At 36.7% G+C, this 27,087-nt stretch overlaps 1 protein-coding gene across 1 annotated transcript in view; it reads left to right on the forward strand.

The window, feature by feature from the left end:
* The window catches only part of robo2 (roundabout, axon guidance receptor, homolog 2 (Drosophila)), a 134,369-nt gene that overhangs the window by 101,501 nt on the left and 5,781 nt on the right, over window positions 1-27,087 (forward strand). Inside the window, exons 22-27 of the mRNA XM_088919966.1 lie at window positions 157-313; window positions 3,453-3,713; window positions 5,212-5,423; window positions 20,173-20,337; window positions 22,827-23,096; window positions 26,532-26,693. Of these exons, the coding sequence (XP_088776092.1) occupies window positions 157-313; window positions 3,453-3,713; window positions 5,212-5,423; window positions 20,173-20,337; window positions 22,827-23,096; window positions 26,532-26,693 (1,227 nt within the window). The remainder of the gene's footprint in view (window positions 1-156; window positions 314-3,452; window positions 3,714-5,211; window positions 5,424-20,172; window positions 20,338-22,826; window positions 23,097-26,531; window positions 26,694-27,087) is intronic.

Consider the following 27,087-nt stretch of genomic DNA (forward strand, 5'->3'; position numbering starts at 1 on the left):
ATTTTATTTCATATAAAAGGTGGTAAACATTTTTAAATAACAAAATATGAACAAGAGAAGTGTAATAAGTATTCAGCCATTAAGCAAGTGTGTTGGTCACTGGAAGTGCCCTAATAAGAGCAACATATTTACCATATATATATATGTTATCTACAGGTGGAAAAGGAGGAAAGAAAAAGAAAAACAAAAGTGGATCCAAACCTCAGAAGACAAATGGATCAAACTGGGCCAATGTTCCCCTGCCGCCTCCACCTGTCCACCCGTTGCCTGGCACAGAGCTTGACCACTACACTGGAGATCAGCAGGAGGGAGGGTAGGCTAGTCTCCTGGCATTGCTGTAGAAATAGGTTGCCCAGTCCGCAACAGTGGCAGACTTGATTAATGCAATTACCACAAAGAGACAACTGAACCATTCTGCTTCAGGACTTTTGGTTATACCCATTTCTTTCTTAATAAGACTTGGTAATTGTTACATTTTGCTATCTTCAAAAATCTGTTTCTGACTTAATCTGCCCTTGATGACCAATGCTTACTATACTCCAAAACCAAAATTTAACTTTTTGTTGTGGTTCTGCAGATCTGACGGTTCTTTCCTTAAGGATAAGAATTGAATAGTTTTACCATTTGGTTAAGTTTCCAGTAGCTGGTTACCTGATTCATTTGACAAGACCTTTGAAGTTACTATTGCATGTCATATAAAGGCCAAGGCACTAGTTGTGTTCAATTCAAACTAAGGTCCCAAAGCTCTCACTGTGTATTTAGCTGAGTTTCACCAAGTGATAATATACTGTATTCTGGAGCAGTAAAACTGATGAGTGGCTAGATTACAGTAAAAATACAATATGATTAGTGTTTTTTAAACATATTTTGAACAGTGAATATTTTGAACATTTTGAATTAATGCTATATTTTAAAGAATAAATACATTTTTCAAATGTTATGATTCCATACGATCTGAGTACTGTAACAAGTCATACTGATTGCAGTACTGTTTCGTTTTGTACTAAAGCAATAGGAGGTGACTTTTTCCCATTTTTTGTACTGGGTGGTGGAGAATTACTGTAAATGCTCCTGTTCAACAGCAATAATGGACTGATTAAAATATCCGAAGGCAGACTGTTATTGGCTTTTATCAAACTTACAAGTCCCTTACAAGACACCAACTCTAAAGACCAACAGAAACATATATGTGATTTGCATATGATGAAGAATACAAAATAAAAATATAGGTAATTTATTATTTTCAAGGAAAGGTTGTAATGAATCATGATTTTCCTTCTAGCAGATTACAGTACATGACAATGTTAGGAGAACTCCTTCAAGTACACTTTAGTATCCATTGTCTAATGAATGTTTGAAACACTAAGATTCCATAACATAGTCAGGATGTCTTCAATGAGCTAGTTATATTGTACAGTATTTCATGTGCCTGATCCACCGAGCAGCTAGGCCTCATGTTAGACTAAACAACAAACACAGATGAACCAAATGATACTAGTGTCATTTTCCTGATGGATAAATATGAACTGTTAAGACTGTTAAGGGAAATTAATTGTGAATTTCCTTTTATAGTCAGTTTAATAGTTACTGACTGTACCAGCATGAAAGAGGTTAAGATAATTTCACAAACTTGTCTAAATTTGCGACTCCATTTATTTGCCCACGACAATCCCAAACAGCAGATTGACTGTGTCAGAATACTATCACAGCTCAAACAGATAATGCATACTGCATGTGGCTGCTGTTGAGTGGAAGGTCAAGAAACTCCTGATGAATTCAAATTCTCATCCTAGGTCCCATTTCATACATCAGCCCTGCCACCCAGTTGCATTTTTCTAGTGATGGAGCCACAGCTAAAGAAAATAAACCTTTATTGTATGTGTAACTGCTGTTATACATATAACAAATTTAGTAAGTACATTGTAGTCAGCATTAGTAATATCTTAGCTTCTTGTTTGTAGATAGACATTGTTACCCCTTATTATATATTGCCCAAATATACAAAGCTCGGGTAAAGTCTTCACCATCTGTGATTCTGAATATTACACATTTCAAACATATATTTAAATCAAGTATTATTATAACATTTGTGATGCCGTATTGGGAGGTCCACAGTAGAGGCACAGGTTCAAGGTGAGGCCGCTAGCAGAGACATGCCACACAATATCATGGCTTGATTTATGCTGGCTCCTGTTACTCAGATATAGCACCTTCTTTTTTCGGGTGTGTGACATCACTTAGCCCTCCTACAATGGCAAGTGGCAGATTCAGCTTGTCAGGGGCAGAGGGCTGACCCAGTAGAGGTTGTACATGAACTCTGCTCCTTGTTCTCCACACTGTTTGTCCATGATGATCAGCTCTACATCCTGTTCCAGTGATTGCTGGTTTCCTGTCATCAGTTTGTGATCTGCACGCTCCCATCTTAAGCATGGGGATGCCTTGAAAAAGTAAAGCCATACCTTGCAACGCACATCCCTACACGGGTGTCACAGATTATAATGATAGAATATATATACAGTATACCTACACAGTATACCTACACCAATTCAATTAATAATACTGTGTAATACACAGTTATCTTACCCTACATCATGCGTCAGGTGCTTTTTCTTAGCCCTGTGATGCTGTGAAATACCACTTTTGGTAATTGTATCAAAATATTAACTCAATGAGAGATGTGTAAAGCTTTTAGCAACCTATGTAATGGTCTTTTTGGATGAATAAGATGGTCCTGTATATGATGTATGAAAACACCAGCATTTGCTCTGCAGGAGGTTATCGTTCTTGGTGCCACTCAGATGTCAGAACAGAACTAGAGTATTCTTTTTGATACAGATTTAATATGTTTCACTTTTTCCCTGAAAACTATAAGAATGAATGTGAAACTCTCAGGCTGTATTCTGCACAAACATCAAATATTAAATTAGCAGCTAACACCTACTGTAGGTTAATTTGGAACATATATTGTGAGGGCAAATTAGAACTATCCCTTGAATTTAATTAATTTAATGATTTTAATTTAATGTGGCTTTCATCCACATTATTTTTTATCTGGATAAACATCTTGCTTAATAAGGTCTCTAGTAAACGGATTTTCTTATGTCTTGTAAATTTGAACTCAGGACTGGCAGTTTGAGATTAAACCTGATTATGCATATGATGTCTGAACTGTACCTGAAGGCATTTTTGTATGATTTTTGTTCTCACAATCGTAAATTTAGGTATGTTAATCCAGTTTCATTCAGTTTTCACAGTTCTGCTTCACCTCCTTTTTTAAATTGAACTATGTGTAATTGTCAGAAGCCAGAGGTAAAAAAAAAGGTTTACCTTCCTTAGTGGTAGACCTACTGTATAGGTCTTTTATCCTTATAAACTGCATGTCTTTCATGTGCACCTTAAAGCCACTGCCTGGTCCTTCTAAGCAGATTTGCTTTCTGACGGCCCTCCTGCAGGTATGAGAGTGACGGCTGGGGTCCCCCACTCCCAGTCCAGACTTACCTTCATCAGGGGTTGGAAGATGAGCTGGAGGAGGAAGACGAGCGGGTGCCCACTCCACCCATCCGGGGAGTGGCTTCCTCCCCTGCAGTGTCCTTCGGTCAGCAGTCCACCGCTACACTCACGCCCTCCCCACGGGACGAGATGAAGCCCATGCTTCAGGCTCATCTGGATGAGCTGACCCGGGCCTACCAGTTTGACATTGCCAAACAGACCTGGTGAGAAAAGGCAACTGCAGGCATAGCGGAACCACTTTACCGTGTATCAACACAACATTTTTTCTGTCTGTGGTTCAAGGCAATATAAAATATAAAGTGGTAAATATGGTGAAAACAGTTAAATTGTTAAAATCCTTTGAGTTTCCTTTAAAGCACATCCCTTCACATTATTTCCTCCACATTTACATATTATGATTGAAAATTCCTTAACCAAAAAATGCATAAAGGGGGTGATATTAGACTGTTTATTAATAAAACCAATAAATGTGTTGCATTTTTAATTTCTCTAAGTATATATTTCCTTTATTAGTTGCACACTCCTGCATGGAGCTTCAAAGTGGACCCCTTCTTTTACTCTTGTGTTTCAGCAAGAAGTGCACATTCTCTCATTAAAGTATTAACAAGCGACAGAAAGGTTGTCATGTCTTAATAGAAAATGCCATGTTCAAGGATAATGACTATGCTGGGCTAATCATGATTTTGACATTTGAAAAGACCTTGTAAATGTGACAGATTCCCACTTTGCCAAGTACGACATGCAAACAGAGACTTGAACGTGCTGTCGCTCTTTGCCCTACAAGGTGCCAGATGGATGACAGACGTATGAAAAACAGTCTCAAAACAGACTGTTGGTCTACCAAGGGCATTGTTCTCCTTCTGACTAAACACAAAGCCATTATGTGGTCCTAAGACAAAATCATTACAATTCTGAAATTTGTGTTGAATTGAATGAGGGTTGTATTTTAGAAATGTTTCACTTGCTTTATTACCTTTGGAATTGCACAGGTAGAAAAACACCATGGCAATGTTATTTAATATATTTAATAAATATATTAAAAGTTATATTTTACAGTAGGTCAGCATAGTGGTACAGCTTGCTGTCTCACTGGGTTTGTTTCTGAACTGGGGCATCTTCTATGGGGTGTATGTGTCCCACCTCAATAAATATGCTGGCTAGGTTTATGCCAATTTGTATGCTATGTGTGTATGGATCCTGCCTTTGACTGGCAAGCTATCCAGAGTCTTCTCCCAAATTGTTCCTTGTGATGCCAGGTGAGGCTCCAGCTCTGTAGGATGAAACGACAATGAATAATGGATGGATTATATTTTTAGCTATAGTCATGGGCTGAACCGTGGGAAATTGTTCTAATATAATGAAACAGTGTATACTGCAAATACATTATAGAAATTAAAATTATTTTATTTATTGTAAAATATTGTATATTTATATTGTATAACTATACTTTTTACTGCATTAACACCAGATTTATTCATAGTACATTTTCAACTGTGCATAACCTCACTATACTTGCTGGACACAGTTACTGAACAATTTACACTAACCAACAATTTCTGTCACTCACAATTCTTGTTGAATCAAAGCAAGAATGGAATAAATACCAACACAATTCTTAAATATAAAACCTGTAAAACTTTGTTAATTATTTCCTTAAACTTCCCATATGGCTGTCATGCTTATTTATTTTCTTTCTATCAGGCACATGCAGGGCAGTAACCACCCACCCCAAGCCCCTGCCCCTCCTGTGGGGTATATCTCTAGTACTCTGGTCTCAGATCTTGAGACTGACATTCCAGATGAGGAAGACGACGATGAAGAAGAGGACGAAGCTTATGAAATGGCACGGCCACTCAGAGGTATAGAGCACACCCCTGGCTCCAGCATGGACAATCTGGACAGCTCAGTGACAGGTGAGTAAATGCTCTTGTTAGTCACCTTGTTTAATATAGATTTGTGCTGTCCTTTTGTTTTATTGCATTTTTTTTCAGGCATTGAAATGTTTATGTTGCACAATATATACAGAAGCATACAGAGGAAAGCTGACAATCTTGTTCCTTTTTATGTAAAATGTTTTTAAACATGTGCTTTATTTCTCCTGAAACATTTTGACAAGCATTTATGAAGTCCATGGACCTGAAAATATATTCACTTGAAACTGACACTTTTGGCTTCATCAGTTTAGGCTGCTCAGAAGAATGATAATAAAAAAGAGATAAGAAACATTCATGCATTTTAAGAAGGTTGAAATTAAAAGGAAAGGTTAGCATGCTTCAGCTTACAGAGAATACCAGATGCTGAGGTGAAAGTTAGTTTACGATAATAGTTGTAAAATATAATAGTGAAATATATATATATGAAGCATATTTCATTATGGATTCAGGTCATGGGAGGTACTGTAGCTTCTACTTTTATTTTTAAAACACGTTCACAGCAGTAAAGAAGGAATGATTTTCAGAATTTTGGTACTATTACAGCAGAAAGATAAAACATAAAATTATCCTTCCCTGTATCATAGTCTGTGAAAGCACTGTAGGTAAGTCGTACATTTATATGAGCTAGATTATTCTTGCATCCTGATACAATCCACACTTCTTCAGAAATTCCAAGCAGTTTAATCTGCCAACCCCCAATCCTTCACAGAAGCCTCTTTTCCGTGGAAAGAAAAAAAAAACAGCCTTCCTGCATTTTTTGCTTGAAGTAGCCCAGTTTTCAAAAGCAATGGAAATCTAGAGTTATTATACTTGATGGAACTGACATCTTGTCATGTTTGTGGTGTAATCGCCTCCTAATGAATAGGAGAGAAAGGAAACTGAACAGCCTCCAGACTCTTAAAAACGGGGAAAAAATGTTCTGCAAGGCAGCACTTTTGAATAGTGATGAAGAGGAGAATGGAAGAGATTAAAAATCTTGCCATTTATACTCAGAGGAAAACAAATTTAGGGAGCTGTCATTTAGTCTATATATCAGGAAACTCCAGTACACTGTGAACATTTGGCGGTGTTTCAAGGTCTGTACTTTTCTGTTCTTTCATTAAATACATGATATAGACTCAAATGTATTTCCAAACACTGTTCATATGCTGTAGTTTAAGAATGTATGCACAGCTTGTCGTCAAGGTGAGGTTTGCCAATCATAACCCCACCAATTACCTTCAATCAAGCTCACCTGTTAGCAAGCAACCTTTTTTAAGGAGCACTTTGATTGAGTTGAACAGATGGTACTTATTGGAGGTGGTGTGGTGATGTCACTCCTCAGGTGTCTTAGGAGCATTTCAAATGTTCTGTACCAGTGGACCTGAGTAGGGGGGGTTCTGTGATTACATATAATATCCTAATAAGGAACAAGTAAAGGTTTACATGCTGAAAAGAGAAGAAAAGAAACACAACGTTCCTTTGCAGTCTACGTATGCTGACGTAGCCACTGACTTGAACTGCTAATATCCTAATATACATATATTAGTGGCACAAAAGTAGACAGTTTTAAACCTGACTTTTTAAGTGATAAAATATAACTAACTATTCTGTTGCTTCTGTTATTAGCAGGCTCAATGTGTTTCTTTTACTTGATTTCTTGGAAGTGATTACTAGTCCACTTTACCTGGGGCTGCCAGCATTCCATATTTATTGCCTATCCAATTTAACTTTAAATACAGTATCTCTTTCCTTCAATATGAATGGATTTAACAGCCTGATCAGCTTTAAAAACATTTTTTTCTCTCTGAAAAAACACGGCACTGACTGACAAGATCATTGCTCTATTGCTTCTGATCACATGATTGCAATCAAATTGTGCTTCTTTAATGCTAATGCAAAATTAATCCTCCTCAGTTGTTCTGTCAGGAGATTTTTAATTATTTTATTATTCAAGGGCATGCCACAATCTGATTGACTTGATTGTTTTTACAGAAATCAGTTTGGTCGGTTGCAAATGTTTATTGGGAAAAAAAATAATCTGAATTTAATTCTGCATCAGGATCCTAAAAAAATTATTTTCAGTAACATACATAGAAAGTACAGTAGTGCAGATCCCAAACTCTCTATGTGTAAAGATGTGTATTCTGTCTTCAGCCAAGTTTTATTGCATGCAGTTGACACAGAATTTGTTTTAAATGTATATGTTTTTCAAATATTCTTGGGAGCCTAAATCTCAAAATCAGAGCAGATAGAGAATCAAAGGAAGATTTTAAAATTTGCTCTCCCAAAATCTGAAATCAATTAACCTGAGATTAAGAATTCACCTTCACTTGCAACTCCATATCATTATTACTTTTTGCATTTGTCTTACTGTTAGTTATGGCAGATTGAATGCAAAAAAAAAGTCTTTAATGTCTAAAATGTGACAAGTAAAGAAGGCAGAGGTTTGAGCTGCATCAGCATGCCTTGGCTATGCAAGAAGAACAAAGAACATAATGTTTCAGCTACTGAGCCTCCTTCAGGTGTGAGGTGGAGAGAAAAGCTGCAGGAACATAAAACACTAAAGAAAGAGTAAGTGAGAATGGCCACAGCAGGTGCGAATGTGTATCCAAACAAATAGAAATTTGAGGGATGAATTTCTATAAATGTGTGAAAAGCTGAGATTTGTAATGAATGGGGAGTTTTTTTAATAAGAAATTAGTCTATCATCAAAAGCTGGTGGAAGATGTGATTCTAGTTTCAGAATAATCCTTGATTTCTGAAGTCTTTCTGGAATAAAAGTCCTTGAAGCATTTTAAAATAAAGAAAGCTCAGTGTATAGGGTTTTGAAACATTGTGTTTTGTTTTCTAATTTCAGCATGGGATTAACCTCTACTTCTTTCTTCTCATATCTTTCCTAGAAGAGAAAATCTACAGCACATTGCCCCTTACAATCATAATCGAACATTGTTTTAAAAAAAATCTAGTTTAGATGACAAAGCCATATCATTTTCCATACCATTTTAAATACACTATACTTGCAGCTGAAGAACTCAAACTCAATTTCATGTTTGTTGTTTTCTTTAAATTTATAAATGAGATCCAGAAATTCTTAAAGGCTATTTACAAAGTGTCTTTCAGATTTTGTACTGCTCATTTTTGTAGAGATCTGACTTTTGAAGCTATTACATGGTCTGTTTTTATTCAACTGGCAGTTAACATGCGTGACTCAAAAGACTGGAAATGTATAGTAGTGATTAGGTTCTGCTTGCTTTTGTGCCCATAAAAAGACAGCAATTAGTAAGTTCTCATTCTTAGGCACAAGGTTTAATGGATATAGGAGACGCAGGCTCATCAACTAGAATGATTTTAGCAGAAAATTGTATGCAAATGAAGAGAGGAGTGATCATAAATTAATTTTAGTGGCATAGATGTTATTGTCTAGCAGTAATATTCCACTTTATCTGCTAGCTTTATGGCATAGTAGTGAAGGGCTTGGTGACCAAAGATGAATTTAAAAAAGATATTGTATCACTTCTAAGGCATGTGAAATCTAGTTGTATATATACACAATCACTTAGGACATATATTAGTTTACAGACACTATTTTAAATATGTCTAGCTTTTGTCAATCCTGGGCAAGGCAGGGCTTACAGCCATCAGTCTCCATGGTAACCAGATGTGTTCACAAAGTGTCAAACACTTCTCGGTGTTGTGAGAACTCGCTCGGGGCTTCTGGACCAGCCACCTGTCCCCACTTAATGGGTAATTATTTCATTACCTCCAGGTTACTTAAACCTTGGTCTGCCACAGGCAGGTGTTCTGCCATTGAGCTTACTGTTGAGTTAAGGAGGTACTCTTTACACAACAAGCCTGTCAGATTAAGAAATATTCTGCTTTATTCAGTTTATCTGCCCAATCCTGAGACGGGACCCCACTGCAAGCCTAATTCTCATCTACCCCCTATTCACTACTCCTGCTCAGCAACCCACAAGACCAGTGGCACTGTGCAGCTGCTCAGTTCTCCTGTCCTGCTTGGCTTCACAGCTCCACTGCCCTGCTCTAATCTGCTTAGCTGCACTGTGCCTTCTCGGTCCTTTCAGCCTGGCCACACAGAGGATTCTCTGCTTTGTCCATTCTCTGTCTGTCTTCATCTGTCTGCACAATGCATTCCCCAGCTCTCACCTCTCACCACTCTGCTTGCCTGTACTGGAATAAAGCAAGTGGATTCCTCAGCCTGTCCTACAGAAGCAGCTCTTTCCAGTTCATCACTGCATTATTAGTTGAAGTAGGTAGCTGCATCAGCATGTGTAGGCTGCAGAGGAACAAGTAAAGGTTTATTCCATGCTGAAAAGAAAAGAAACAACACACCCGAAGAAGGCTCCACAGCTGAAATGTTGTGTTTCTTTTCTTCTCTTTTCAGCATGGAATAAGCCTTTACTTGTTGCATCACTGCATTATAACAGCTTTGATAGAAGTCCAAGCAGAAAATAGAGCATATGCAGACACACTTCATGGCGCAACAGTGCTATGAAGATGATGCAAGGTAGCCATAAAAAATTATTACTATAAGTCCATGATGAAAAACAATAATTTTATTAAAACAGTCAGGTTTTGAGAATAAATTGAGTATTTATTAAGGATTAATTAAATGTGTAGACATTGTATATAATCATTTAGGTTGTTTTATAAAAATGAGAATGGGGATTTTTTTGATTATATAATATTTTGCTTTGATGGCATAATGTTTAAATTCTGAACTTTTCCGGCAAGTATTTAAAAAGTTCCCCTGAAAAATGTACACCAATGTTATGTAACAAAAGAAAAACAAAGCTATAGTGGGAATTTTTGCAGACTGTTTAACAGTCTATTTTGTTTATAGTTATGATCCAAATTAGATTTTTTTTAAATGTTTCTTCGTGTTTCTACAAAAACTACACCATCCTTCTAATTTATATTTTAGGCTCAACAGTTCTGAAGTGTTTTTAATGTATTTCAATAGATCATATGTGCCTTACACATTTAATTTTGTGTGAAGGAAAGTAGATGAAAGATGTCACATAATTTACTGGCATTCAGAACATTATAACATTGTTCTAGCACTTGTGCATTCTGTTAACCTAATGCCTCCAAATAAGTAAATCAGGGGATAAAAGCTTACTAAATTGAAGAATTGACTGTACATTGCAGAAGCTGAAGTTTCTAATTAAAACTGTGTCACTGGACAGCAATTAGAAAGAATATCTGACTGAGTGGCGTCTGATTGGATGGGTACAAGTCCACTGGAGCATCATCACCTTCACTGATTCCACTGAATCCTGCCTGTCCTGTGACAGCAAGGCCTCTGTCTATTCTTTTCCAGAATAGAAGACTTCACAACACAAACATTTCTAAGACACTTTTCTCCTGTATGGGTTGCACTATCACCAAAAAGAGCTGAACAATTATCATTTAATTAAGGACAATGGTTTAACTCAAAAAGGCCTTGGTACCAAGTACAGTTCAGACCTTATTAATGTGAACTATGTCATTAGCTGAATGGAACCTGGGTTTGTTTTGCAGGTACTGATGGGCTTTTATGTCAGCAGGGTCTCTTTAGCATACTATATAACACCTGCTGTCTGCAAGCTTGACATGTATCAGAAAGATCTGCCTCATTTCTGTACCTAACCTATGACCTTGATATTTTTTTTTCTTTCGCACTACAGTGAGAACAATAATCACATAAAAATATGTTTTATGATCCATATGTTGCTAACTTCATGCTTCACGCTGACTATTTGTGATTTGCCATGTGATAGTAAGTTATAGCTGAAATTAGTTGTTGGGACATACCAGGCACTTGCTAGGTTGTAGGGGCGTCAGTGAGAGACTTGCTGCTGGTCCATTCAGTGCTAGTTCTCCTATCAAACACTGTGGACACCTGTATGTTGGATGGTTCTGCAGTGGGGCAAGTACACTTGTCTCATTTTCTGCCGAAAGGATTAGGATCTATCACCAGGGAGCCAAGCATTAAAACAGCTGGAATTTCCAAATTAGGAGGTTTGTGATTAAAACAAATCATCAATTCCAAATTTCTAAAAAAAAATGAGAGGGTGGGAACCGCTGTATCTTTCCTTTAAAAGCATGCTTTTGAGCTGTTAGTCTCTTTTCATACTGTAAACCCCAGGTGCTGGCCACAATGATGAGAGTTAGCATAATTTGACAGCACTGCAGGTTCAATAATGGCTTTTGTGTAGCAAACCAGTTGTGCACTTAAGCAAGACGAATCATGGTGGTAGTTGGCAAATTAATTAAAAACTAAACTTTGAACTTTGAAATGTCTGGACTACAGGGCTCAGCCTGCACTCAATTTAAGTGCCGTGACTAGTTTAACAGAACAGGGGGTTCTTATCTTAGACAATTTAATGAGTATTTTCTAAGTCCAAACCTCCAGAATACGTTTTCTTCAGTAAAACATAATGCTGCCTGAAGTATTGTAAAAAAGAGAATACACCAGTGTGTTATCAGACTCTACAGGAAGAAGCACTGAAAAATAATATCCCCGGGTATTATTACAGAAAATAGAGTATGTATACTGTACATTGCTGGGAATTAAAATTGACATAAAGAGAATAAAAGCAAATGATCACTTTTGTAGTAAAATACAAAAAACACCAGAAATACTTTCCATTGAAGTGGGAGATCAAAGACGGTGCAGATATTTCTAGCCCCATACAGTGCTTCCAGTTTTAAGGGATAATAACACTGAAGGTTGGAGGTATGTGGTTCTTTGAGGCTTGGGAATCGGTTTGATTTACAAGCTTAAGGACATCTGATGTCTCCAGTGGGTTTCTGCAGCATATCATATTTGACACTCGGCAACAGAAAGTAAAAATTTTACAGCATATGTTTCATTGTTCTTCCTTTCAGCCATGTAACTTCAGTCATGCCCTTTTTTCCTTTTGTTCTTCCTTGAGTTAATTCTCCTAGATCCAAGCCCTTATCTTGCTTGATAACCTTTGTTGTTTAATGTCAATACCTGCTGCTTTTCTGCAGAGCCCCCAGCTGTAATGACAGGCTTGCCCTCATTATCCTCATGTCTTAAAGGTTGTCTGTAACCTTATATCCTCCCCATTGGCCTTTTGGCTTCGGTTCAGGCTCTGTCCAGCCTGGAAGTAGCAGATCGATTGAAGAAGTCACAACTTTCAGACGCACACTTGGCAAACAAAGTGAAGCGGTGCCGGCCTTTGTTCCCTCTCTGTCTCCCAGTCAGTTTTGTATTCTGGTGTTTTGGAGGCTGACAAGTAGCACAAAAACCTGAGAAATGTCACTGTTTAAAAGCTAATGTGTGTGTTTTGGCTGGATTGTTATGGCATTCTTTTACGCTGGTTTATATTCAGAAGAAAATTAAATAAAACACCATATTTAGAGAAATATTTTACACATTCACCTCATATGTTCAGCTGGGTGGAGTGCTGGCACTGTAGCTAAGGATCTGTGCTTGTGGCTGGAAGGTTGCCGGTTCAAATCCTGCCTCCTGGAGGAGTAGGAGTCTTACTTTGTTGGGCCCCTGGGCAAGGCCCTTAACCCCAGGGGCACCATATAAATGGCTGACCCTGCACTCTGACCCCAAGCCTTTCTCTCCCTGCCTGTGTGTCTCATGGAAAGCAAGCTGGGGTATGTGAAAAGACAAATTCCTATTGCAAAAAATTGTATATGGCTAATTAAGTGATTTCTTAAATGTAAATATTCCTTCTTAGATCCCCTCATAATTTTAGGCATTTCCAATGTTAAGCATCCATCAGATACTACACAACATACTATACCATGGCTTCCTGAGTTATCCTTTACAGGAGGACAGACATTCCAGAGGATTTGCAATAATCCCTTTTATATTGCTGGTGAATTTTTATTTCAATTGTTTGAAAAGTGTTTTTTTTCTTGTATGTGAAGTCAAACACTGACTTTAGCTGCTACTGAACAAAATCATTTCCTTCTTTTCAAACAACTAGGACCTTTGTGAAATTTTCTTTACATGAAATACTAGTTCCATCTTATACAGTTGACCCTACAGGACTTATAATTTTGAAAGTAATACAGGATCTTTAATATGGACAATTTAAAGTAGGCTTTTCTTTTCTAAAGTAGGCATGCTTACAGAGAAAAAGGAGCTTGCATTAAAGATACTTTATTCGTGAAAATTGTGTTGTAATCGAATTATGCACCGTACTGTAGGAAGGCAGGAAATCCAACAGGAAGAATACATTTTCCTTCTCCTTACTGTACAAAAGTTAAAATATTAGGTACTAATCTATAATATTTTTTTTCCTTGTCATCATTATTGTTCCAGACATTCAGATTATGTACAATATTCCATTATAAATATAGAGAAAAAGAAACTTCCAGCTCTTTGGTAGATACTTTTGCCTCCATCATTGATCAGACCTCAAGGTTATTAAAGGGAAAGCAATGACATTGATGTTAGGATTGCATTTTAAGATTATGGAGCAAGCAATAGGTTTATTCTATGCCAAAAAGAGAAAAAAGAAAACACAAAGTTTCGGCTGTGGAGCCTTCTTCAGGTGTCACCTTTGCAGCCTATGCATGCTGTCGCAGCTACCCACCTAAACTATTTTAAGACTATGATGAATCCCAGATGTATACTGTATATGAATACTCTTAGAATTGATATTTGGTTCCTTAAACACAGCTATTCCTTAAAGGGTTGATACGACCTTATCAATAACATATTAAATACCTTTACCTGTCAAGATTCCCAAAAGATCTAGTATTTATATAGATTCAGTCATTTTTAGAGAATTTACATTCTTGTGGGTAATTTTAAATTATACGTGAATGACAAATTAATTGTGACAATTAAAGTAATCATGGGTGAATGACACTTGCTCATCCTGAAAGGACAAAATGCATCATATGACATAACCCTGCTATTGTTTTCACAAATGCAACCAATTATACAGCTGCTTGGAAAACATCATAATGATTAATAATAATAATAATAAAAATAATAATAATTGCTTACACTTATATAGCACTTTTCTGGACACTCCACTCAAAGCGCTTTACAGGTAATGGGGACTCCCCTCCACCACCACCAATGTGCAGCATCCACCTGGATGATGCAACGGCAGCCATAGTGCACCAGAACGCTCACCACACATCAGCTATCAGTGGGGAGGAGAGAAGAGTAATGAAGCCAATTCATAGAAAACATAATTGATCAACTAAGAAAACAAGTTACAGCAATCGAGTAATGGTCTGTATACATATCGTTACTAGATGAACTGCAGAACTATTGTATTGTACAGTATGTTACACACTGAAATCAATGTTTACTTACAATACAGTTTGTTTATTTTTTTAAATAGGACATTTATTTAAATAGGACAAGTATTGCACAATCAAGTGGTCTCACATATCCTCTAAATTAAACCATAACATTTTTCACAGTAGTAAAACTATTTTCAAATAAGCCAAATTAATTAGATTTTCCTGACTGCAATAAAAAATACCCACACAGCACAACATGTCAATTTCATCAAGTTTCACCATCAAAATCAAAACACAGTATGAGAAAGATCATAAGAAACTAGACAACTTTAGTTTCACAAAAGCATATTTCCATCACAAATACAGCAGAGCAATCTTTTATTATAATAACATACAGTATATCTAGTGTTGTTGTTCAGAGATATTGCAATTTATCCATATTGTCCAGAAAAATATAACCACAAAAGCAAAACTTGACACAATATATAAAACCCCAAGTCCTTGCCTTGTAATTGCAAAATTACATCTGAACAGGACATCCACAGCCTGAGATATGATTTGGTAACTCCAGTATGAGAGTAATGAAATGCTAATGAATAATGAAAAGCTATGGGGTCTGACGCTATTTTCAAACTGCCCGCCTATGAAAAAGCTGATCTGATAGGTAGAGATAGTGTCATTCAGAGATTTTTGACCATGCAGAGGGAGGTTTATAGGGCATTCTGCAATTACCAGGGTTTATCTGCTTTTCTTTGTTTCTCAGCTTTCAGTCAATATGATCAATCAGATTGTTATCCTTAAGACTAGACTGGAGCTATTTTTTACAGTCTAAAGACCATACAGAGCCTTTCCAGCTCTGGCTATAGGCTAGTAATTGTAAATATATTTTTGGTTTATTTTCATTTTTTAGGCATGCAAAAATAACATTCCAGGTTCTGTCTTCTTATGAAAATATGCAGAACTTTTTTATATTTGCTCAATATTTCTCAAATTTTATCCCATGTAGTAGACATACAGGGAAAATACTATGATATTTTCAGGCTGCTACACATGCCACATCTTGAAAAAATGATCTTTGAAGACAGAAGATTAAATGTTTCTTTTGTTTTTCTTCTTTTTTTTTTCTAGTGAGTGGTCACAGTAAGTCATATATAAAAAATCTGATGATTCAGACAAAGCAATCCCTGAACCCTGAACCAGGCCTGTACTGTTTATACTTCCAAAGATATTACAAAATATTTAAGGGTCCATCATTCCAGGTGGAAATTGCCTCTGGAGGGCTGTGAAAGTAATTTGGGTATCCTAACAGCCAAGTAAAGATATCTAATATAATATTGATAGTTTTTCTATAAGCCCTTAAAATATTAACAATGTGCTGTGCACACTGCTAATATAAATCAAGGTTTGTAAATACATTAAATCAAGGTTCTAGCTTTTGCAGATGCTGGTAAGAACACTGCATTTGGGACCTTAGACCAGCCTCTGTGTGACTAGTTACAGTATTTCCTCAGTCCAATGCCCAATGATGAAGTTCAATTCTGAAATTTGGTAATGTTTTTGTATGCATTGAATTTGCACAAGATTTTATACAAGGTTTGTTTACTCCACCTAGAACATTTTAACAGTTTGTCTTTGTTGATGTATTCAAAAAAATAATTCATCATTCCTCACTGAAACATTTGCACAAATTACATGATTAAAAAGTGCAGTGCTGAACATTTAGCACGATGACAGAAAATGTCAAAGCCTCAGAGAATCAGTAACCTTCAGTAAAGATAAGTTTAATCCCAATTAATTACACAGCATGCAAGTATCACCAGTAATTAGAGGATTTAAAATAATTACCATACTTAAAATGAGACAGCCAGATGCTTTTAATCACTGAAGTTATTTAACAACCAATTAAATACCTTTTTAAAATATTGCTTGAGTTCAGTCCAACAGGGAAATTGATAAAGCAGACAACTTGAATGACCACAAGTATGGATTTGCAAGTCTAGACGTACTTGCTACTGTATGTTTCTAGAAAATAGTACAATGTGTTAAGGACATGAGAGGCATCAAACAAGCAGGTTACATATGAAAATCCTTGCAATGTTTCATTAACAATGCTTACATTGAAAAGTGAATAGAGGCCAAATGTATTTACTTGGTAGATTCACAAGTTTATACTCATAATGCACTGTATGTTTTCTTCAGGATAAGGGTTAAGAACACCATCTACTTTTCTATAGCAAACTATAAGCTTTTTCTGGGGAAACAGCTACTGTAACTTATCCCATTTACCTCATTGTCATTATTTCAGTAACTCCTAAAATCCTTATTTTTTACAGAGAAATGCTGAGTTTCAAATGCCTATGGCTTACTGGACCCCCTGCATTTTATTTTTAGGTTCAATGATTAATGGCTGGGGTTCCGCTTCAGACGAGGAGCGAAACTTCTCTAGCCATAGATCTAGTGTAGGTAGCTCCTCTGACGACTCCATTTTTACCAACGGCAGTTTTGCCCAGGCGCTGGTGGCAGCAGCCGGCAAAGCAGGCTACAGGTTTGATGGGACAAGCCTCACCAAGAAAGGTCTGTAAACCTATGACTGAAGCACATCTCTCGCTGCTCTCAACACTCCAGCTCTATTCTCTCATGGACCTGAAGCTTCGGCTATGGCTACCACTCTGCTACCAATCATGCATGGCTCCTAGCTTGGAGGTGCTCTCCAGATCTTCCAATCGCGCTTGACTTCAGCTTCGCCCATCTTTTCACTTTCAAGGAGGGAGTGAACGCCATCCTTCAGAATCTGGAGAATTCTCTTTAGGTGGAATTCTGGCTTTTATCACTAAGCTTCCTGCCCCCTTCCTCAAATTTAAGCACATTATTGCACTTTGTTTTTTTTCTGATAGATTTTCCTTTATAAATAACTGAAAATTGCATTCAATGTCATTAATCTTATAACAGGTATCTTCTTCCTCAGATTGCTCTATCATTTAAGACATTTCTGTACCTTGGAATCGGGGCCTTCATTGTTTTCTGCTGTAAAAATAACAAACTGCTTTTTTGTGTTTAAACTCTGCACAGTATCTGTCAAATTTTAAAGTTTTGGATGATGGTATGGAGTAATTCCAAGAAGGTTTATGATACACATAATACTCAAAACCAGCAGCTACTGTATATCACCCTGCAACTCTCAAGTGGTCACCCACTGAAGTTAAGCTGGTGTGAGCCTGGCCAGTGCCTAGATAGGAGACCTTCTGGGAAAACTAAGGTTGCTGCTGGAAGAGTAGTTAGTGGGACCCTTAGGAAGCACTCACCTTGTGGTCTGTGTAAATCCTAATGCCCCCTTATAGTGATGGGGACACAATACTATAAAAAAGGCTCTGTCCTCTCTGTCCTTCTAATGAGACATAAAACCGAGGCCCTGACTCTGTGGTCATTAAAACTCACAGGGCGTATTTCAAAAAGTTAACCCCGATGTCCTAGCCAAATTTGACCCCTGGCCTATATCAGCCATGGCCTTTCTAATAATCCTCATCTATCAATTGGCTTCATTACATTGTTCTCCTCCCCACTGATTGCTGATCTGTGGAGAGTGTACTGGTACACTTTGGCTGTCGTCGCATCATTCAGGTGGGTGCTTCACATTTCTAGTAGTAGATGGAAGCCCCCAATGGCCTGTCAAGCGCTTTGAGTGGAGTGTCCAGAAAAGTGCTATATAAGGAATTATTAATAACTGATAATAATTACATTTTATTAGTAGAAGTAGTAATAATAATACAAATTTTAAAACACTACAGAGCTAAACTGCAGGGAAAGAAATATTTATTTATACATAATTTGGTGGTTTATTTTCTCATATACTGTATTATTATGATGTATTTTAAAAGAAAGCTATATACTGTAGATAATACATTTCAGTGTTTTAATAGCATACCCTGTAGTCACTAAGAATTTTGGGAATGGATCAATATTATAACCAATGTTTGCTTTCAGTCTTTCACAACATTAAAGATGACAGGGATAGCATGATGGCACAGTGGATAGCAATTGGGGAGCAATTCCTGGGGTGCTATCTGTGTGGAGTTTGTATGTTTTCCCTCTGTTTGCATGGGTCTCATCTGGGAGTTCTGGTTTCGTTCCAGTCTATAGACATACTGGAAGGTAAAGTAGCTTCTGGGGAAATTGGCCCTAGTGTGTGTGTGTGTGTGTGTGTGTGTGTGTGTGTTGCGTCTGTGTGTACCCTTGCGCCGGTTGCTTACCCATGAACCAGTTCCCCATGACCCTGTATTGGTTAGAAAATGGATGGATGGATGGATGAATGGATAAAGAGGACAGAACCTTCTAGAGTTCAAATTTTGATTATAATGCATTACATAGATTCTTAAAAACTACTGTATAATTTTTTTAGCAGAACATTTAACATTTAACATCTAGCAGAACATTTAAACTAGACGTATGTCAAGATTTCTTGGTGTTTGCATAATCTATAAAAACAGTTACTGAAATATAGATACATGATTTCACAGAACATTGTTATAGAAAGTATTTTGATTCTAACATCAACAAATTATTTTTATTACATCAAACATGTAGCTTTGCCATCAGCATTTCATTTCTTTGGTGATCCTCAGGACAAAATAATGCTGATAGCCCCTAATTTAACTTATTTAAAGGCTGATTTAACAGGTGAAAGACGTATCAGTCAACAAAGAACAGAAATCCACATGTACTTGTTAGTGATGTTAATTTAATATCTAACCATGTCACTTTTCAGAAATATATGTCAATATAATGGTTGATTTACTTAAATAAGATTAACTTAAAACTGTAGAAAAACATAAAGTTAACCTTTAAAACAGAAGAAAAATGTAGCAATTAACCAGTAAAATAAGTCCACAAATATGTGATTGTTATCTCTTTTCAATGATAAAATAATACACCAAAATGTAGTGTTAACCTCATGATATCCATATCATGCATACTTTACATTTCATTGCAATATTGAAAACAATATTGATTCTTAGTTTTTTGTCTAACTTAATACATATTTACTGGATGTTAGATAGTTCCAATTCTATCACTATGATCACTTGCCTTTCTGGAGTTTTATTCTCATTATTTTTTAACAATTATGTTTAACAGGCCTTTGATAAAATAGAGGTTTGGTCCTGATGTAGGTACTTTGAGGAAGAAATCTTAACCTTATACAGTGTGTCTTAATGTAATAAAAATATATGTTTATGGAGCAATTAATAACATGTAAAGGTGAAAATATTGTGTATATTTCTTTTGTACTTTGCACCTTGTAAATATGTTTTGGATGTGTGTGTATTTCACCTTATATTCAATGGAAAAAGTAATTTGCTGGTGTGGTGTAAACAAATAAACATAATGATTGTCTTTTTAAACTACTTCATGAAGCATGATTTTTTTTTTTCAGAATTGCTTTACAATGTGTGAATCCAAACCTGATGGAAATATTTTTCATTTTATTTTGTTTTTTTAGGAAGAGGCTATCCTCAAAGGCCTCGACCTGGAAGTCCATTCTCCACAGACAGTAATACAAGTGCAGCATATAACCAGAGCCAAAAGTCCAGGCCCATGAAAAAACACAAGGCTGGCAGGCTGGAGCCAGCCCCAGCGCCTCATCGCAGAGAGGGCATCACAGACGGTGAGTGTGAGGATATCTGTGACTGGACAGAATGCCAACTGAATTGTACACTTGCAGTATGAAATTAAACAACACTCGATAGCTACAAAGTGTTTAAAGCCATTTAAGAAAATAGTCCATTAACAATTATTATAGTATTATTATAATATAAGTATTATTATACTATAATAAGTACAAATATTATACTTTAAATATTTGAATGAACCCTAATGTCCTTGATGTAAATCTTGTTGAGAAGAACTTCATTTTTACATCATACATTATTTACTGTACCATTTTGTTTACAAATTTACCAATTAAATAATACAATGAGTATTTTCTGCATTTATTGTGTCCAAGGATGGCACAATGGCTTGGTGGTTAGGATTACTGCATCACAGTTCTAGTAGTTCTAGGGTCCTAGGTTCATCAGTGTTGAGTATATACAGTATGTTCTCCCTAGGTTTTGAATAGGTTTTTGCTGAGTGCTCTAGTATCCTTGTTCCTCCTAAACACATACTGGTTTTTGATTTGCTACTCTAGGTTGCCTCCCCAACATTTATTATCATGAGGAAGGCATCTGGTCTCCTCACCTCATTACACAATCATGAACAGAATGGACAAAGTGTTGCCTCTTTTTCTACACTGTGTGCTCAGGCAGTCAAACTGTATGGGCAGACTGATACCCTGAGTGAATTAGGAACTGCAAAGAAAGAAGTTAGCAACAATAGTTTAGGTCCTATAGAATTTAAGACCAATAGGCATTGCCAGTGAGTATTCCCTAACAGTAAACCAGGCAGTAAAGGTGGTCTCAATGATGACCGTATATGTGGGTGACCTTGAAATAACCATCTGTTCACTGATCAAGTAAACAATAGAAAAAATAAAACAATCCTTATTACAGTCCATCTACTGCAGCTGACACTGTTGTTGTGATATGTTTTCTTTATCAAGCATGGATAAATGGTGAAATGGCTGCATAATCAAATTGGTTTCATCTGTGTTAGAAGTCACAGGGTCACATTCTATGATGTGTTGGGTTCCTTCAGAAATGCTTTTTGGAAAATAACCATATCACCTGAAATTATTTGAAAATCTTGAAAAGAAAGTAAATGTATTTAATATTCAAGTAAAGGTTTTATATGATCGTTTTATTGGAAAATAATTAAGACATCAGAACTACAAGGAATGAAGGTAATAATCCTGTTATCTGAATGCCCCACTATTTGTAAAGCTCCTTCACAGAAGGCTATTTTTAAAATATATATATATAGTTACTGTATAAATCAGTCTTCATGTGTAGTTTTATATCCCATCTGTATCAAGAACAATAGTGTGCACAAATGTGAGTGTCATAGAATAGGAAGTACAAAAGTGTGTTGCTACTGAGGCCTTTTTGTGTGGATTACTTAGTAGCAGTGCTGCTATAGTATAAAATCTTCTCATGGAATAGGATCAGTATCTGAGAAGAAGGGCACACCCAGACAGCGGACAGAATACTGTACAGAAGCAGTATATAATATGAAAATACATTGGTTTTCAAATGGTATCCATTTATTTCAGTGACATTTCCCTTTTTTTCAAAAGTGCTTAATGAATGATTTTTGTTTTGATTTCTTTAAAGAATTTAATTGCACAACATTTTTTATAATGTAAATGTGCAATCCAAAATTAGAGTGGTGCATTCTTTTCTTGCTGTTCCTCATAGCCCAAGACACAAGGCATCCAATTAATCTTCCAAACCTGCTTCAGCTGGGTCCAGTGACAAAGATAATTTGTGGTAAACTATATTTATAACACCCCAAACAGTGAAACTAAGCTAATGGTTCATTCTAAATGTATTTTTTATTAATACAGTGGTTTATAAACTTCTAAATAAATGTAGTTCCTTCCCTCATTAATTAGTTGTGAAAATGCATGTTTAGCATGGCAACTGGAGTTTGTCTCGATGGAGCTGTCCTGTTTGAAAAACAGCAGGGCTACCAGGTTTACTTAGCAGGGCTACTTTAGATTAATATCTTTTGCCATAAAATGTGGTCAGTGTGGTGTCTGCTGTAGCATAGAGAAGGCAAGTGATGTTAAAACATACATTTTTTAATGTGTTAAAGATATCTAATGAAAAATTATACATTCTCAGTACTGTTTATGATGTTATGTTGAAGCACTATGTTTCATTCGTTACTGAAACATAAAAAGAAGGATTTCTTGCTCTTGATGTGTAGTGGCATCCTTGGGTTCAGAATGAAGCTGTTTTATCGATTAACTTTGTCAATGCTTTTCAGATCACATAATTGAGATCTTTTTCAGTAACTGAAAGAAATAGGTCAGGAAAATTGTAACATTTATTTCAATATATGGATAGCAAGCAAAGTCGTAAGCTAAAAATAATGGGTTTTTTTTTAGGAATATTTATACTTTTTTATATTTTGATGGTACTTTTCCTTTCTAGGGTTTATAATGTTGAAACAGTGCACTACTTTCCAGGAGCTCAGTTGTGTCCTTCCTTGCAGACCTCCCTCCTCCTCCAGACCCACCACCATGCCAGGGCTCTAGGGCTCAGCTCGGTGCAGGACAGCGAGCTGGGGGCATGGCCAACTCTGGAGAGAGGAAGGCCAGCTCCTTGGAGCGACAGCAGGTCTCCAGCCTGGAGGAAAAGAAGAGCTCCCTGGAGAGGCAGACTAGGACATCTCTAGAAAGACAGCAACAAGCCCAGGATCGTGCGGGCTCTATGGAGCGCAATGATGATGTCAGGAGACACCACAAACAAGCACTTGGATCAGGTAGGTTAAATGAAATGCAAACAAACTCATCAAGTTCTGCTTTACTTTGAGTTTAACATTATAAGTGTTTATGGGTGTCTTGAAAAGTTCTGATTAGTGGCATGAAACAATTGGGATCAATTGCCAAGCCATGAGAGAAAGTAAACTCAGTGACTCAGCAAGCAGATGTCACTATCAAGATGTCATAATGAACTCAACTTGGAATTCCTTTTAGTAAAAATCAGGTTGTTATGCAACTCTGAAGGATTATAAATGGTAACTAAAAACCTAACCTAAAATTTAAAACTTAAAAATCTAAACACCCCAGTAAATTTTTCAATAGAATCTGAGGTGGTCAGGTATGAGCCTCTTACAAACTTTTAAAAGTAAAAAACAAGACAAAATTTTTGACAGTTGTCTCTGGCTACTTGAAAAACCCACTCAAAGAAGGGTTTAGTGTATGAGGTCAGCTGTACTATCATCTCCAGCTCTCCTTTGTCAAAGCCTCACTAAAAATTACTTGCAGTGAACTAAAACATTCTGAAAATATTGAATGACTTTAAAACAATCCATATACAGTAGGTATAACTGGTACCCCTGTCACACATAACAATATATATAATTGAGAAAAGAGCCAAGGGTAATGATTTAAAGATTAGAGATGAAAGAGATTGTCGGAAAGCCTTCATCCAGAAGTAGATGGAGAAGGCCTGATGGTGATGCGGAATATATTTAGAAACATGTTCTTATTACCTTTTCATAATTCATAATATTGTAGGTTTAAATAAGCCTTTGTTGTTTTTCAGATATTGTAACTGGGTAATGGGGCTTATTTTTAATGTTGAGTTAATCCCCATGCAACCCATACTGTACCTTTAAACTCAGACTTAACTCTGCTTAGAAGATTATGTGCTCAGTATTCTTTATTCTTTCCTATGCTATGGAAATATGAAATTCTCCATGAAAGGAAATGCTGACTGCAGTCAAATGCTTCACAGACATGCTGTTATCTCATGTCTCATGTTTTGCTTCAAATGCTTTAAATAAACGGGAGATAAATGAAAAAGATTTTCTCATCTGTGGTCCTTCAAAAATCAGCATTCTTCATGCTTTCAAAATCCCTCTTGCCAAGCTTCTGGTATTGTTCAGTGTGAGGGCTGCCATGTAAAAGTGACCCAGTTTCAAGTGAAGTCACAGCATTTCCTGAAAAAGTTCAAGAAAGTGTTGCTCAATGACAAAATAAACATCCCTGCAGGAAGACAGTGTAAGTCTTATTTATATGTAAATTGCAAAGACAAAGCCTTTTATGGACACAACATTTTACATAGAAAAAAATTAGTTTAGAGTAACTAACCAAGGAAAAGAAGGGGTGCTAGAGTTACCAACGGTATGCTGGTTTTGAAGCTAATTATCTCGAATAAAAGACATTTGGCCTTTTCCATTCTACATAGTACAATTAGAACACAGTAAAATATTCAGTAAGGATTTCTTAGATTCTAGGTCCTCAGCAGTTTTGTGTCATTGTGAAATTGAACCTATGTTTTTTGTTTTTAATTAGTACTGTAAATTCAGAAATTTATTATCAACAGATATACAGTATATACAGTACATATACTCCCCCATAATATACATGAGTGGGATAGAACAGCACATCAAAAATATCATTCAGGCACAAGAAGCTAAGTGAATCAATGGTCTCAGAACCTAAATGAGTAAAACATAAGATAAGACCACTTTACAGTTTCTTGAATTAGGAATTTGTCTTTTTCACATACCCCAGCTTGCTCTCCATGAGACACATAGGCACACAGACAGGGAGAGAGAAGTTTGGGGTCACGGCGCAGAGTCAGCCATTTATATGGTGCCTCTGAAGCAGCTGGGGTGAAGGGCCTTGCTCAGGGACCCAACAGAGTAGGATCCCTCTGCCAGTTGCAGGATTTAAACCAGCAACCTTCCAGCCACAGGCACAGATCCTTAGCCACAGTGCCACCACTCCATCCTATTTAGGCCAGGTAGATCTTGCTTTGTTTACTTAATAGAATTATTCAAACAAACAACAGCAATAATGGAAACAAAGAATGAATGTGTGATAGTTAATTTAGCTTTTCAGGTGCCTTGGAAATTCCTCATAAAAGATTCATTCTAACATTTCAGACATTAGTCATTCAAGGTAACACTTCTACCTGGATTAAGAACTGGATAATGGAATTCCCCTGTTCAATCTTTCCATCCAACAGGCACCTTCATAATCAACCTTATAATACAAAACAGAGGTCAAATGTGGAAAATTTGGAGAAGTGCATAAAGTACAAGAGGCATGTCTTTACACCAAGGGTTGTGGGAGTTGGAACAAACTACCCAGCTATAGGTTTAAGGCTCACATGCTTTTCATTTCTAAACTTCTTACTATATGTTCTTACAATTAAACAAAAATGCTAAACAGATATAAATGACATATACATGTACATGTAATACTAATCTGTTTTGGTTCCCATGTAACCTCTCCAAATGTAAAAACAAGAGCATAACCTCTGTAGTTAGCCAAAAAGAGATTCACTTTGATGGAAAATTCATCAGGGAGAAATTTAAGCAGGTCACTTTTTTTGACCTGCATGAGGATTAGCCAGGATTTCTTGTATTTTCCACTGGCTTTTGTCTATAGTGCAGCTCTGGGTATGTCTGTTCACTTTGCATCACACTGGTGTCGTCAATTGGCTCTGGTGTCTTGCAGATGGCATCAGTAGAGGCTGTCTGCCAACACACGCTCCTACCAGGCCAGTGTACTGTTCTTGCCAGCATTTGCAGGCAACACACAATGTTCTTGGACAGTAAATAGGGACGAAGGGAGTGTTTCCAAAGGTGCCAAGTACTGCAGTGCTTAGCTTGTTAAAAGTCAAACCAAGCTTGTATTTGGAAGCTAAAATGAAATCTATCACATAATAAACCACATATATATTTAATTATTAGACATATTATTATTCTGCACTTACTGGCCAAAATACTAAGAATCCCCAATGGAAAAGACTGGGCCTCTATGAGGGAATAACACAGTTTTGAAACATTTGCAACTTTATTCCATCATAATTTTCTAGAAGAATAATCAGTGAATGTCATGATGACAATGGGTAGATCAGGGAAGGTGAATGACATCTGTCTCATGTCCATGGCCAACCACTCATTGTCTGCCACGAAAAGAGTTTGTTTTGTCTCACTGAGGGTACCTAATAGATTGGTCAGTGAATACAGTGAAACCTACAGTATTTCAAAAGATCTTTTCTTTTCATGCTAAGTAACATCTCTTTATTAGAGTGAATCACTATATTCTTGCACTAAAAGCTTTCCAAGCTAAATGTCTGGGAAAACCCTCACAACTCATTATAATGCGTCATACAATTAGAAAAATCTACATTTCTAAAAGAATCAGTGCTGATGTGAACTGCTTTGATTCTGATGCAGAAGAGGCACTGGTTCCATACAGCAAACCCAACTTCCCATCTCCTGGAGGACACAGCTCCTCGGGAACTGCTTCTTCCAAAGGGTCCACAGGGCCGAGGAAAGGTGATGTCACACGAGGGTACATGGGGACGAATGGCCAAGGACAGTACTCTGGAGAATTATGTAAGTGTCTAAGCACAGTCATAAAACATACAGTACTCTTTCACGACATCTTTTGTACATAAAAACAAAACTGCTTTTTATTGAACAGTCATGTACTTTATTTTTGGTTGTTTTCGTTAAAAAACAATTTAATTGAACTATTTTACTGTGTTAAACTGTATTAAAAATATTCCAAGTAATAGGTTTATTCCATGCTGAAAAAAAGAAGAAAGAGAACACAACGTTTCAGTCGTGGAGCCTTCTTCAGGTGTGAAGAAGAACACCTGAAGAAAGCTCCACGGCCGAAACGTTGTGTTCTCTTTCTTCTTTTTTTCAGCATGGAATAAACCTATTACTTGTTCCTTTGCAGCCTATGCATGCTGACGCAGCTACCCACCTGAACTACTTAAAAATA

The sequence above is a fragment of the Atractosteus spatula genome, chromosome 7 (assembly GCF_055471065.1).
Source record: "Atractosteus spatula isolate fAtrSpa1 chromosome 7, fAtrSpa1.hap1, whole genome shotgun sequence".
NCBI classification, from domain to species: Eukaryota; Metazoa; Chordata; class Actinopteri; order Semionotiformes; family Lepisosteidae; genus Atractosteus; species Atractosteus spatula.